Source organism: Chelmon rostratus, chromosome 7 (assembly GCF_017976325.1).
Source record: "Chelmon rostratus isolate fCheRos1 chromosome 7, fCheRos1.pri, whole genome shotgun sequence".
Taxonomy (NCBI): domain Eukaryota; kingdom Metazoa; phylum Chordata; class Actinopteri; order Chaetodontiformes; family Chaetodontidae; genus Chelmon; species Chelmon rostratus.
This window is the reverse complement of record NC_055664.1, coordinates 21,607,313-21,618,841: the sequence shown is the minus strand read 5'-3', so window position 1 is coordinate 21,618,841 and position 11,529 is coordinate 21,607,313. Positions and strand designations below refer to the sequence as shown.

At 40.5% G+C, this 11,529-nt stretch overlaps 1 protein-coding gene across 2 annotated transcripts; it reads right to left on the bottom strand.

The window, feature by feature from the left end:
* Nucleotides 1–1,392: 1,392 nt before the first annotated feature.
* Nucleotides 1,393–11,227, bottom strand: apbb1 (amyloid beta (A4) precursor protein-binding, family B, member 1 (Fe65)). 2 transcript variants are annotated; one of them, XM_041941026.1, is made up of 15 exons: nucleotides 11,104–11,227; nucleotides 9,772–10,431; nucleotides 8,551–8,756; nucleotides 8,407–8,466; nucleotides 8,098–8,177; nucleotides 7,931–7,997; nucleotides 6,644–6,790; nucleotides 6,287–6,414; nucleotides 5,709–5,714; nucleotides 5,390–5,504; nucleotides 5,181–5,265; nucleotides 5,013–5,093; nucleotides 4,785–4,900; nucleotides 4,399–4,575; nucleotides 1,393–4,154 (listed from the first exon to the last, which is right to left on the bottom strand). In XM_041941026.1, the coding sequence occupies exons 2-15, from the start codon at nucleotides 10,412–10,414 to the stop codon at nucleotides 3,999–4,001; spliced, it is 2,067 nt and encodes a 688-aa protein (XP_041796960.1). In that variant the 5' UTR covers nucleotides 10,415–10,431; nucleotides 11,104–11,227; the 3' UTR covers nucleotides 1,393–3,998. The 2 variants fall into 2 exon arrangements, with proteins under 2 accessions (XP_041796960.1, XP_041796961.1); XM_041941027.1 differs by lacking the exon at nucleotides 5,709–5,714.
* Between the last annotated feature and the right edge of the window lie 302 nt (nucleotides 11,228–11,529).

Below are 11,529 nucleotides of genomic sequence, written 5' to 3'. Positions count from 1 at the left end.
AACCACTCAAAAACAGAGGTAACAAAAACTCAAAGGCAAAATACATCAGTGCATGATTGTGTTGGTGAGAAGACTCAGGCCCAATTACATCACAACATACTGTCGTTTATATTATTGTTTTTGCAATAAGTGTACAAGAAATCGACATACTGCTGTTGTAATTTAACAGGAAATGATGCAATTTGTGCATCATGCAAAGGAATCAAACTGCGACTTTAAAGGACTCCTGTTAATTAAACAGACAGCAAAATGTTTTCCAAATTATTTTTTGTCTTCTGTGGACTGTTCCATCACCATTGAGAATTATTGGAGTAATAGAAAAATAGAACAAAATGACCAAAAACTTTAACTATAGCACTACATACATGGTATTCATGGTCGAAAGGATAAAAAGAAAGAGAATGCAAATATTGAGAAGCAGTTTGGCTCATCAAATAATCTGCACATTATTTCAGATTGTGTTTTTTCACATCTGGTGGCAGCTGGAAGTATTTATTAAAAATGTTTAAAGGAACAAATCAGTTTAAACAACATGTAGTAGGATTTATTGCAGGGCTGTTAGACTGCATTAGTTTTAGCTAGGTGTGCCTAATAAACTGGCAACTGAGCATAAATATGACCTATAATACATGACACATATAACATATATGAGTTATATGTCAAGAGATGGTCAAAATTCACATGCACATCGCCCAAGTCGACTTCTTGTGGTTGAAACCCGAGCGATGTTCTTACAGTAGCAGCCGTTTTTGTTTCAAAATACACCACAGATATATTTAACACACACGATGCAATGGGACTACAGCAGTGGACTTTGATATGTTTAATTTATACAAACAGACGTCAATAAGTCACCTAGCAGAGGTCCAAGTCTATCTCTTCAAAAGCAAGCGATTACAGCCAGAGCCTTGATCTGTCCCACCGCTCCGGGACCCCGCTGGCAGGGCAGTCCTGATATTTGTGAAGAGACGCTGAAGCCAATTATCAGCAGTCTGCGGCTGCTGTGGATTCCACTTGATGTGCACCTTTCATCTCCAAAAGCCATCTCTAATGGAAACAATAAGCAGCCAAACCCATTCTTTTGAACTCACCAGGTGGGGGCAGCAGTGCTGATATGAAGTGAACAGGTGATTTGTGGAGGGGGGGGGGGGGGTTGCGTGCTGCTAGTGCTTAATGCATATGCAAAAAGCACTGACAGGTTGTGTGGCTTCTTTACATTTTAATGGGAAAGCTGGGAATCACAGATAAAGACATTAATATGTAGAAAATGAAAAAGTGTCTCAACCTGAGACCAAAGGAGACATTTATAGGATCCAGACCTGCCCTTTGGAAAACAATCTCTTCAGACTGACTTCGCTTCACACAACCGAAAGACCACAAGATACACAGTCATGATATGTTCACATTTATTGTGCAGTGACTTTTATATACATACATTTTATACACCTAATTTACATGAACAGAAATAAATTAATCTGCTAATGTTCTTTAACTCATCTGGCTTTAGTGTTGCCACTGACTGGACACAGCAAACGTTGAAGGAGAAAAAGCAAAATAGTTCCAAGTGACACATGAGTGACAAGGCAGTAATATGAGTCAACGTAGTCTAATTTTCATTAGTGTTATATCATACACATATAAAGAAGCAGTTGGTAAGAGTTTTAGTGTTTGATAACTTCTAAAATGTTAAAAACATTGATAGGAATCTATGAATCTATGAAAAGCCGGTCATCACGAAGCACCACTATGCTTTTAAAACTGGGCGACAGGGTCGATCGACGAGGTCACACAACAGAACGGCTTCAAATCTGTCTGAAAAACCAGTGTCGCACCTCTCTATACTCACACAGGGTTCAGTTCAAATCCATGTCTCAAACATGGATTATGTACTTTGTGGCTATATATCCTTAAAGTACCAAAATTCTTTTATCACTCTTTTGAGGACACCTCTGATTTCAGCTGTCTGCGATACAGAAAAAAATCAAAGATGATTGTTTTTTGTAAAACAAAACATCTAGAAAGTTAAAAAAAAGTAAACAATTCAATGCTGATGACAGGTAAATGAGATTTAGACCAGAGATGTATCATTATGCACCAGTTAGATATTTAACAGTCTCACTTAATCTTAAATCAGCATGATATAGTCAATCACTGTTTCATAGATGTTTTGTTCTATTAAATACAATATAAGTTGGATTTGTTATGCACGTCTACACATTCCTTTTCACAATATTTTGTTGTAATTTAATTGAGTGATAGATTTGCTCTAAATTAATCTTTAATTTGACACATTCTGGTGTGGGTTTGTCTTCATTTATAGACTTATTTTAATTGTAAAGTAGTTGAACCGTTAAGCCTGAGGATATCTAGTGAGTCACTACCAGTGTCTCGGACAACGTGGCCAAACAAATGCCCTGCAGAGGTCAAACAAATCTTACAAACTGCATCTTTGAGATGACTATTTCTATTGTGCTACATACAGTATTGATCACTGACAGACACATAAAGATAAAATACAACTTGGCTAAGTAGTGTGTTCTTTATAAAAAGTAAATCTAACGCGCTAATGTGAAAACCATCTTAAATTGTGTACATTGTAGTGTGTGGACACAATACAAAAAAATACATTAACTGGAGTGGCCGGGGCCCACACACGTCGAAATGTGGCAGAGGAAAAAATAAAAATGTAAACCACTGGAGACGTTATCTCTAGGTTTCCCTTATACACAAACTGTAAATACAAACACTGATCTGCTCTCATCTTAGTCTGAAGGAACTGACAGGAAGTCTAACTTTCTACTGCTAGCTTATGATAAACACACTGACACTAACTAGAGTGACATGCCTATGAAACACGAAACAACACATCGACTCCAGCCTCCTCTTACCATACAGAAACACAGAAAGAATTTACAGGATACATTGATGGGTCTTAAGCACTAAACTGCTGCGAGCAGCAAGAACTCTAAGCTATCAAAGCATGCAGCTTGTGGCGAGTTTCTACAGTACTTTTCAGTAGTTGTTGGTGGTAAACGGCTGTGTGAAAACCCAGAGTTTGTATTTTTTATTACTATTATTTATATCGCACGATAATGATTTTCAACATGGCTCTGTTGTTCCGTTAGCCTCGCACTCAATCTAGCCAGACTCTCTCATTAAAGTGAACGTATAATCACATGGCAGCCATCTTTATCACCACACCATACAGGAACATCTGATTATTGCACACGAGCACTGAACTTGCAAATGTTCATGCAGAATGTATGAGAAACACACTACACTCAAATCGGTGGTTGCTCACTATGTGACAGATGACCATACAGTTCTTTGGAAGACTAAAATACATTGTTCGGCAGGGTCGGGGACATACAACTACGTGGCACACTACTGAGACGCCTACAGCGCTTGTGTTACAACCTAAGGTGGCGGAGAGAGAGGTGCAATGATGTTTTAGAAAATCAATATCAGGATACTTGACAGCAACTGACAACAACTGTGTTACAGTACCTTCATTTAAAGTAGAAAAAGAGGAGTGTTAGAGATGATAATTGCACCGAGGAGGAAAGGGGAACGAGACCATTTCTGTGAGAAATCTAGCAACCTCTTTTTCAAGCAATTTCTAGCATCTGCATGTAAAATATATTACATACATATCCAACATTCATAGCATTTTTTCTGTTAAAACACAAAAATAGTTAAGACTCACAGAAAGAATCCCAGCAAAGAAAATATAGGTGCCAGGGGTTCATCTGCTTGAAGATGAGTTTTAGATTGTTGTGTAAAGTAAGAGCCAAAAAAGGAAGAAATGCAATCTTTTCAGACGCACGTTTTCCCCACTTACTACTCCACACACTAGACTAGTGACTAGACAAGTGAAACAGTCGTAAGGCGAAACTGCGTTCAGAAGGATGGGTGGAGGAGGTGGAGAAGTGAGGTTGAGAAGGGGCTTGAGTGATGGACCTTGTGTTTAATGGACTGTGGATCATCTTCACTCCAACTCAAGGGGACTGAGAGCCTGACCTGTAGCTCTTAAAGCTGCCCAGCAGACTCTGGACCCCCTTCTTGACCCGTCGAGCCACAGAGTCAGCAGGAGGAGTGGGCAGGCAGGAGGCTAGGCTGGGCGGACGTGCATCCAAACATTTCTGGTAGCGAAGCTGGAAAAAGAAAACACGCACGGCATGAATGGTGTATTACAGACACCAGAGCAAACTCAAACACTGTTCTGTGCATAGAAACAACTGTGATCCACATTCGTGCCAGATTAGCTTTCCACTTGACAGAATCAAAACACAAATATTTCTCAAGTGTCAATAATTTGGGAGATATTTACATCTCCAGCTCATCTCTACATCTCTCCACCTGCACGGTTTTCACTTCACGTGTTTGATTCTGACTCACCATGCAGGCAGCCTGTACGGCCTCGCTCAGGCTGGCAGCGTTGGGTTCGCACCAAAACATGTGACACGTGAAATCTCTGGGACCCTCCGCCATGATGAAAGCAAAGGTGTGGACGTCCTTTCCCACACCCATGAAAGACAGGAAGCGCACCCTGCATTCTGACAGAACCTCCTCATTCTGGGGTTAGAAATATAAATGACAGTAAAAGTGAGACAAAAAGTACTTCATGTGTTTTTTTTACATTTTCACAGTAAGAAAATAATGCATGAACAATTTTACACTGAAGCATACTGCTGACATCCCTGCAATGAACTTGTAGCCCCTTACTTGAAATCCCCACATCACCCTCCCTGAGACCATGTCATGTTCAGTTTGTGGTCTGTTACCTGTTTGGAAAGTATTGTGAGGGTGGCTGGTGCCACATTCACAGAGACAGGAGTCCATTCGCTTTTATCTTTGCTGTGCACTGCTGTCTCTAGCGCTTCATTGATTATATCCATACCTGAGAAGAACACATTATACATCAGCTGTGTCGTAGAAAATCAGAATCGTCAAAACACAAAACAGCTCAAGTGTTTACATAACCCATTATATAGCTGAAGGTGTTTTCTTACCAACTGGCTTCGCCACAGCCTCACAACCAAGGTAATAAACGTGGAAGTGCTGGAAGAGTTCATTTTTTGGAGCAGGAAACTCTGTCAGGAGAGGGGGAAGTATTACATGATCTCTTTCCACATTTTGAATTATGATGGCATTCAGTGTGTGTCAGGCCTTAAATTTACCTTCAATAGGGATGACCACAGGCTTACTCGGGTCAGAGTTGAGCCTGCTCAGACCCGGCTTGGTCGCCTTTCTCTCCATCATTATCTAAAATCAAATTAATGGAAAGAAAATGTGTTAAAATTTCAAGTAAGACTTCCATGGTTAACTATGAACCAAGAAAATGCATGTTATTAATATTGAAACAACATTATATCCAGTAGGGACTGACCTTTGAACACATCTCATGTAAACTGGTGGCTATGTTTTTGGCAGGTGAGTCACAGCGGAAAACATGACACTTTAGAACTTGGGTCAGGTTGTCTCGAGCCACATAAGCAAAATCCCTGCAGGTGAAATCAGATGGAAAAGGTCATACTCATATATTGAATCATTGAAACAGCATAAATATGTGAGCCAGTTTGAACAAATAAATGTCGAAGCGCACATTAAGCACATGGACACACATACACACACAGACTACAGCAAGTAACAACAGCACAAAACAATTGGTTTATACAACTTTTATGATAATAATCATTAATATATACCTTTCCCTGTTCATGATGGAAAACGCAGCATGAAAGAAAAAACATGGTTGTTAGAATACAGCGAGACAAGAAGCAGGCAGAAACAGTCAGGGTTATCTTTGTCTGCAATGTCCTTAACTATCCAGCAGAGGGCAGCAGCATGCAATAAAAAGAGCTCACACTAGAGAACAATGTGCTTGTCATGACTGATTTCTTTAGGAATGCCAAACCTCTGAGTCATGAATGAGTCATGATTACAGGACGCTGTACATTATTTTAAAGGGGAATCAACCACTAAATGCAGACTGAACAGGTTCATGGCAGAACATTCAAACGAGTGAGAAAAGACTGAGATTGAAGGTAAATTTACCGTAATGCAACTACTAAGAAAAATTTGCTGTTCACTTAATAGTGAGAAATGTTAAAGGTAATTTTTTAAAGAGAATTCACTAAAAACAAGTTTTACAATCATAAAAGAAATACAACTGACCACTGATCAAACAAAGCATGTGACCAAGCAGCAAATTTAAGAAGTTAGATGAATAAACGCTGTGTAGTTCTGCCATCTTCATTTTGGGCCTTGTACTGTGGACACTGACCTGCCGTTGTCTCTGCCAACGCCCCAAACACGGATGCTTCCAATGGGCTGAGCATGAAGCAGAGTCTGGCCCAGTGGGTCAATCAAGTTCATAGTGTCATTCTCCAGGACCATCAGCATGTCCTTACCCTGTCACAACACACGCACACGCACACAAACACTCTTAGTATTAGAAGCCTGTCTTGAAAACATTTCCCAACACAGTAATATGTGGGCTGCTAGTTAAGTAATTAATATCTATGCATATATTAGTGAACCTTTTTCTTAACATCATAAAAATGCCTGTAAATGTATGCACATTGTCCTGATGGCTGAAGCAGTGTGATTTTGACAAGTAAACTCAGTAAACTCCTCTCACCTCTCCCCAGATACCAGCTGTGTCATGAAGATTGTGTTTGTGGTAAGACAGCTGCCTGATGCAGTTGTTGACAGCAACACTGCTCTTGCCGGGTGCCATGTCCTCCTCAGACATCTCTACCCAGCCCAGGGAACGCACTGCAAAACACTGACAGTACAAATATGCAGCACAATTAGCACAAAACAGGACTGCACAGGGAAGGTGAAGATCAATGAAGTAAAGAAAGGGTGGAAACTTGAGGTGAGATGAGTTAATGCTGCTCACTCCCCCTCTTTCACACTCATTTAGTTCTGTTGGTTACTCCATAACTGAAAAAGTGCTCACTTGGCTACAGACATGCAAAAACAACGGCAAAAAAGACATCACTTGGCTTTCCTGCTCAAAACCTGGACAAAAAGTTAAAAATGTCAACTGCAATACAGTTCCATATGCCCAAGTTGGAGAAAATAAAATGCAAAAACAACATTTTCAAATGTTTTTGCAGACTGGAAGGAAATGATGCTTTATTAATCCCTGTGTAAAAAACAAAAAACAGAAAAAAAGTACTGCAGTTGCATTTGTCCCATTCTAAATGTCGACCAGTTGTGATGCCGTTTTTTTGCTTCAATTTAAGGCCTTTACACAATGTGGACATTTTGTTTATGTGATAAATGCATACATCAGTTTATGTTGCAGAACTGCTGTTTTTGTCATGAGTACTTTCACACAAAACTAAAGTATTACACGCAGAAAAAATGACTCAATTTTTATATTTTTTTTAAAAACCAGGTTGATTTTTCCTGAGCTTTTGCACTGCAAATAAAGGCATCAATCACGTTGCACATAATGGATATAATGTCACCTAATGACGCCTAATGATAATGGTGGCGCTGTTGATTGTTTGAATTTCTCTTCACCCTCTATTAAATGACAAAGGACAGAAAAATTATAAAGACAATTAACTCAAGGACACTAGTTGCCTAGCAACAAAGAGGTCAAGACAATGTCCCAGGTGAGGTGAAATGTAATTTTGAGTGAGGAGGAGGATGACAAGATCATTGTCACTGGATGATGTCGAATTCGGCATTTTTTCTGAAGAATGTGCTGGCACAAATCTATTCAAACCTTTTATTGAACAAGTGCTGCAGCTGTCAGAAATTCACATCACTGCCGGTATGAATAGTGTTAACGCAAAATGCTTGCAGGCGAGTATTTCGCATTCTCGTGTCATCTATTCGTCACACCCGCCGTGTGTAAAGGACATTTTTCTCGACATGCTGAGAAATCCAACCTTAAATACTAACTTACCTTAGTTTCTAAATCTGTGCAGAGTGGCGTGAGCGTCTCTTCTTTCTCAGACTGGGCGCAATTGTAACTGCAATGATAGAAAGAGAAAGAGATTGAGTAAGAATAAGCAACAGAAAAGACAAGAACAGGTGACAATATACTAAATACTAACTACTAACTCATCATACTTTAGGTTGATGGATGCATAGCGTAGAGTTGCCCCTTCAAACTCCTTCAGACTTTGATCAGATGCAACCTCTGCCTCCTCCTGAAGTGACAAAGGAGAAGAAACACTGTTAACAATGGAAATTTCAACTTGTTCCAGCTTGAAGACGTTAAACCTGTAGACAACATCAACTTGTTCTGGTAAATTTTCAGCTGAGTGAATATGCTCAAAGAACTATCCAAAACGGAGTGTCATTAAAATGTGAAAATGTGTACAAGCTCATCTCCCATCTATTTCACGTATAGTCAGTTACATTCTTGGCATGACTTACCCTCCATAGCTCTCCTTCACCAGCTCCTTCTTCTGCGCTGGAAAGCTGGGCCCAGGATTCCTAGCAAATTTAACAGATGATATCAGTGTCTATGGACTTACATGCCATTGGCTCTATCCTAGAAAAATGTGGATGAGACCTCACCTCAGGCTCCTCACACGGTGTAGTCTCCAGGGACATAGTCGAAGACATCATGGAGTCAGCAACTTTACCCAGGGGTGATGGAGGCTCCCACTGGGTAGTGCCTGTGGGGATGTGCCAGTAGTATGTACCTGATGTATCTCGCACCCTCATCCATCCCGAAGGCAAGTCTGTGTCTGTCTCAAAAGCACTGGAGTCCCAAAAGGACTCTGAAAGGCAGACAGCAAAGGATAAACACAGGCAAGGGAAATGTTTAATGTTGTTTAAAAAGAGAAAAAAAGCACTGTGACCATGTAGGAAGAGACAAGAATGAACACGGACAAAACAAAGACAAAAGGAAAATATATAAATATGTGTGTGTGTGTGTGTGTTGACAGCATTGAATAAATTATTAAGTAAAGTAATTAGGTGTGGCGTCTGACAACCACACAAACAGGAATGTCTATCTTCTTTTTTTTAAACTTATCAATCATTAACCACAGATATCTTTTGTCGCTTCTATTTATCTTTGAGTGTTTTGACTTTTCTTTCTATCAGCTTACAAATGACGATGAGAAATGGTTTTAACATGACTGCTGAAGATAACCTTCATAACTTATGCTTTGCAATATTCAACTACATGTCTCTAAATATTACTATAAAATTACTGAATACTGATAAAAACCAGACTGCACTGGCATCACTGACCAAAATGTCAGAGCTGATTCACCAAATCAATATTGCACAAAACACAGCATGGAAATTGTCTCCAGTAGATAGATTTTAGTGTTTCAGCCAAATAATGACGACACATTAATTCGAAAATGATGTAGATTAATTTGTCTGAAGATTGCTGGGGTGTTACGGGGGTCTTTCTGTGATCAGTAAATGATTAGAGTAACAATATGCATACTATAGGCCAAGTCCAAACGACTTTAAGGTCTTTTATCTTAAAGAAACTAGTGCAATTTATGCACACAACCCTTTCACCCCACATATTTTCATTCATTGTCGGTTTATACACCAGCCTCCACCTATGGATGCTAATTAAAACTTCCATCATCTTACGGCTACATTATAGTGTTATGAACCATAAATGTACTGCATATACTGCTTATACATGTATGAATGCATGTAGTTGTCTGTGCAAGCTTTGACAGCCAACTGTTGTTACTGACATGTCTAATGTTGTATTATACCAAAAATGTGTGACCAAAACCTCATCTCCTATGTACGTCTACTTACCTCTGTTGCCATTTGGAGAGCTGTCGGCTGTGTTGTCCTGAGACAGTGCAGACCAGCTGGACTCTTCATCATTCGGTGTCCCGTTCATGTTGGAGAACAGAAGGCAGGCATTTCTCCCCACAACACTGCCCTCCCTCTGAGACTCCACATTACTCTGTTCCTCTGCCACTCCTCTGGTATCACCCGAAGTCTCTTCGTCTTCCGCCGATTTCTTTTCCTTCTCTCTGCCATCCTCTTCTCTCTCTTTATCTTTCTCTTCTGTAACGTTAGACTCCAGAGTGTCGATGAGTAGCGGCTCATTAAGGATATTCTTGGACTCCTCCTGACTGAGACCAGGGGTCATTGCAATTTTGGGAGACTTGGTCTGCTCCTCCTTTCCCCGTTGTTCTTCCTGAGTGATGGTCTGATGAGGGAAGTCTTCCTTGTTCCCATTCTGGTTGATATTGCAGTTGTGATCCTGGTCCTGCTGGTTCTCGGCTACTTTCCGCAGCTGGTTTTGGCCTTCTTTGACCCACTTGGCATTATTGCCAGTGGACTCCTGGTCGCACCAGTGGCTGCTATCGTTGAGCTTGTTCTTTAGCTCTTCATCTTGTTTTTGTTTGTTCACAACATATGACATATCTTCATCATCATGGCCACCCATGGTAACTTTCCATGAAACTGCGTTAATGGGAGAAGAGGTTGAGATTTCTTAGCATAACTGTTAGCATGCTAGCAAGCTAGCAATTAATAGTGGAGAGATTCAGTCAAAAGTTTCTCATCAGAGTTCGCGAAAAATGTACTGTTGTTGCTGGATACGAAAATATTCAGAAGCGTTAACTAGGTCACTATCGCTAAAATGCTAAACTAACTGGACTGAAAAGCTACTAGCTACGCTTCAATGTAGTCACTGAAGTCTGTTTCTTGTTCGTATCTTCCGGGTTGGCCATTTCACCTCTTACTTTGGCGATTGGAGTTGTCGGGCCAATATGAAACATACTTCAGCAGCCTCACCTTCCATTTGCCAACACGACCTTTTTCTCTTGTGATATTGAGCTCAATATACAGCCACCCATGAGCTCAGTGCATCATTGTAGAATAAACCATCTGATTGTTAACTAAAATCCAGTTCTAAAAGCACACTGCGCACTAAAATATAACGATATCAATCGAATGCCACCACCGCAGCTGGAAATAACGGGATCCATCAGCCATCATCACCGTCGTCATCTTGGCTAGGCTAATGTTAGCTCCTCGGCTCGCTAGTTAGCTAGCTAACGTTTCCAAACAAGAAACCCAAAACATGCGCATTGACAGTGATCTATCAAGCTTATGTTGAGAATTTTAACTTACCAGCTCCACCAAACCCCCTGTTGTCGAAATACGCTGAATAGTGCGAGCTAACTACATATTTCCATGAATCGTGAGGGCTCGCTTCGTTTCTAGGTGGTGTTTTCTCTCAGTGGGCTGACCGGGCTCGGCTAGTGATGGAGGGCGATCCTGCGTCACGGATTAACGTCACAGCCAGAGCCCACCGCTGCCACACATGCAGAGCAGGACAGGAACTGATGAAGTAACAATTACTTTCACGACTGTTTTTGGACATTATTGATCTGGTGAGGCATATTTTCAACCTCTCGAGACTAAACTCGCCTATAAGCCATAATGCGTCATCTTCCGTGCCAACAGCAATATCTAAAGTCACAACTTCATGCGAAACAGCTGCATTGCATCTGGACCAGAATCCCTTCAACTACTCATATGTAATCAAAACTTAAA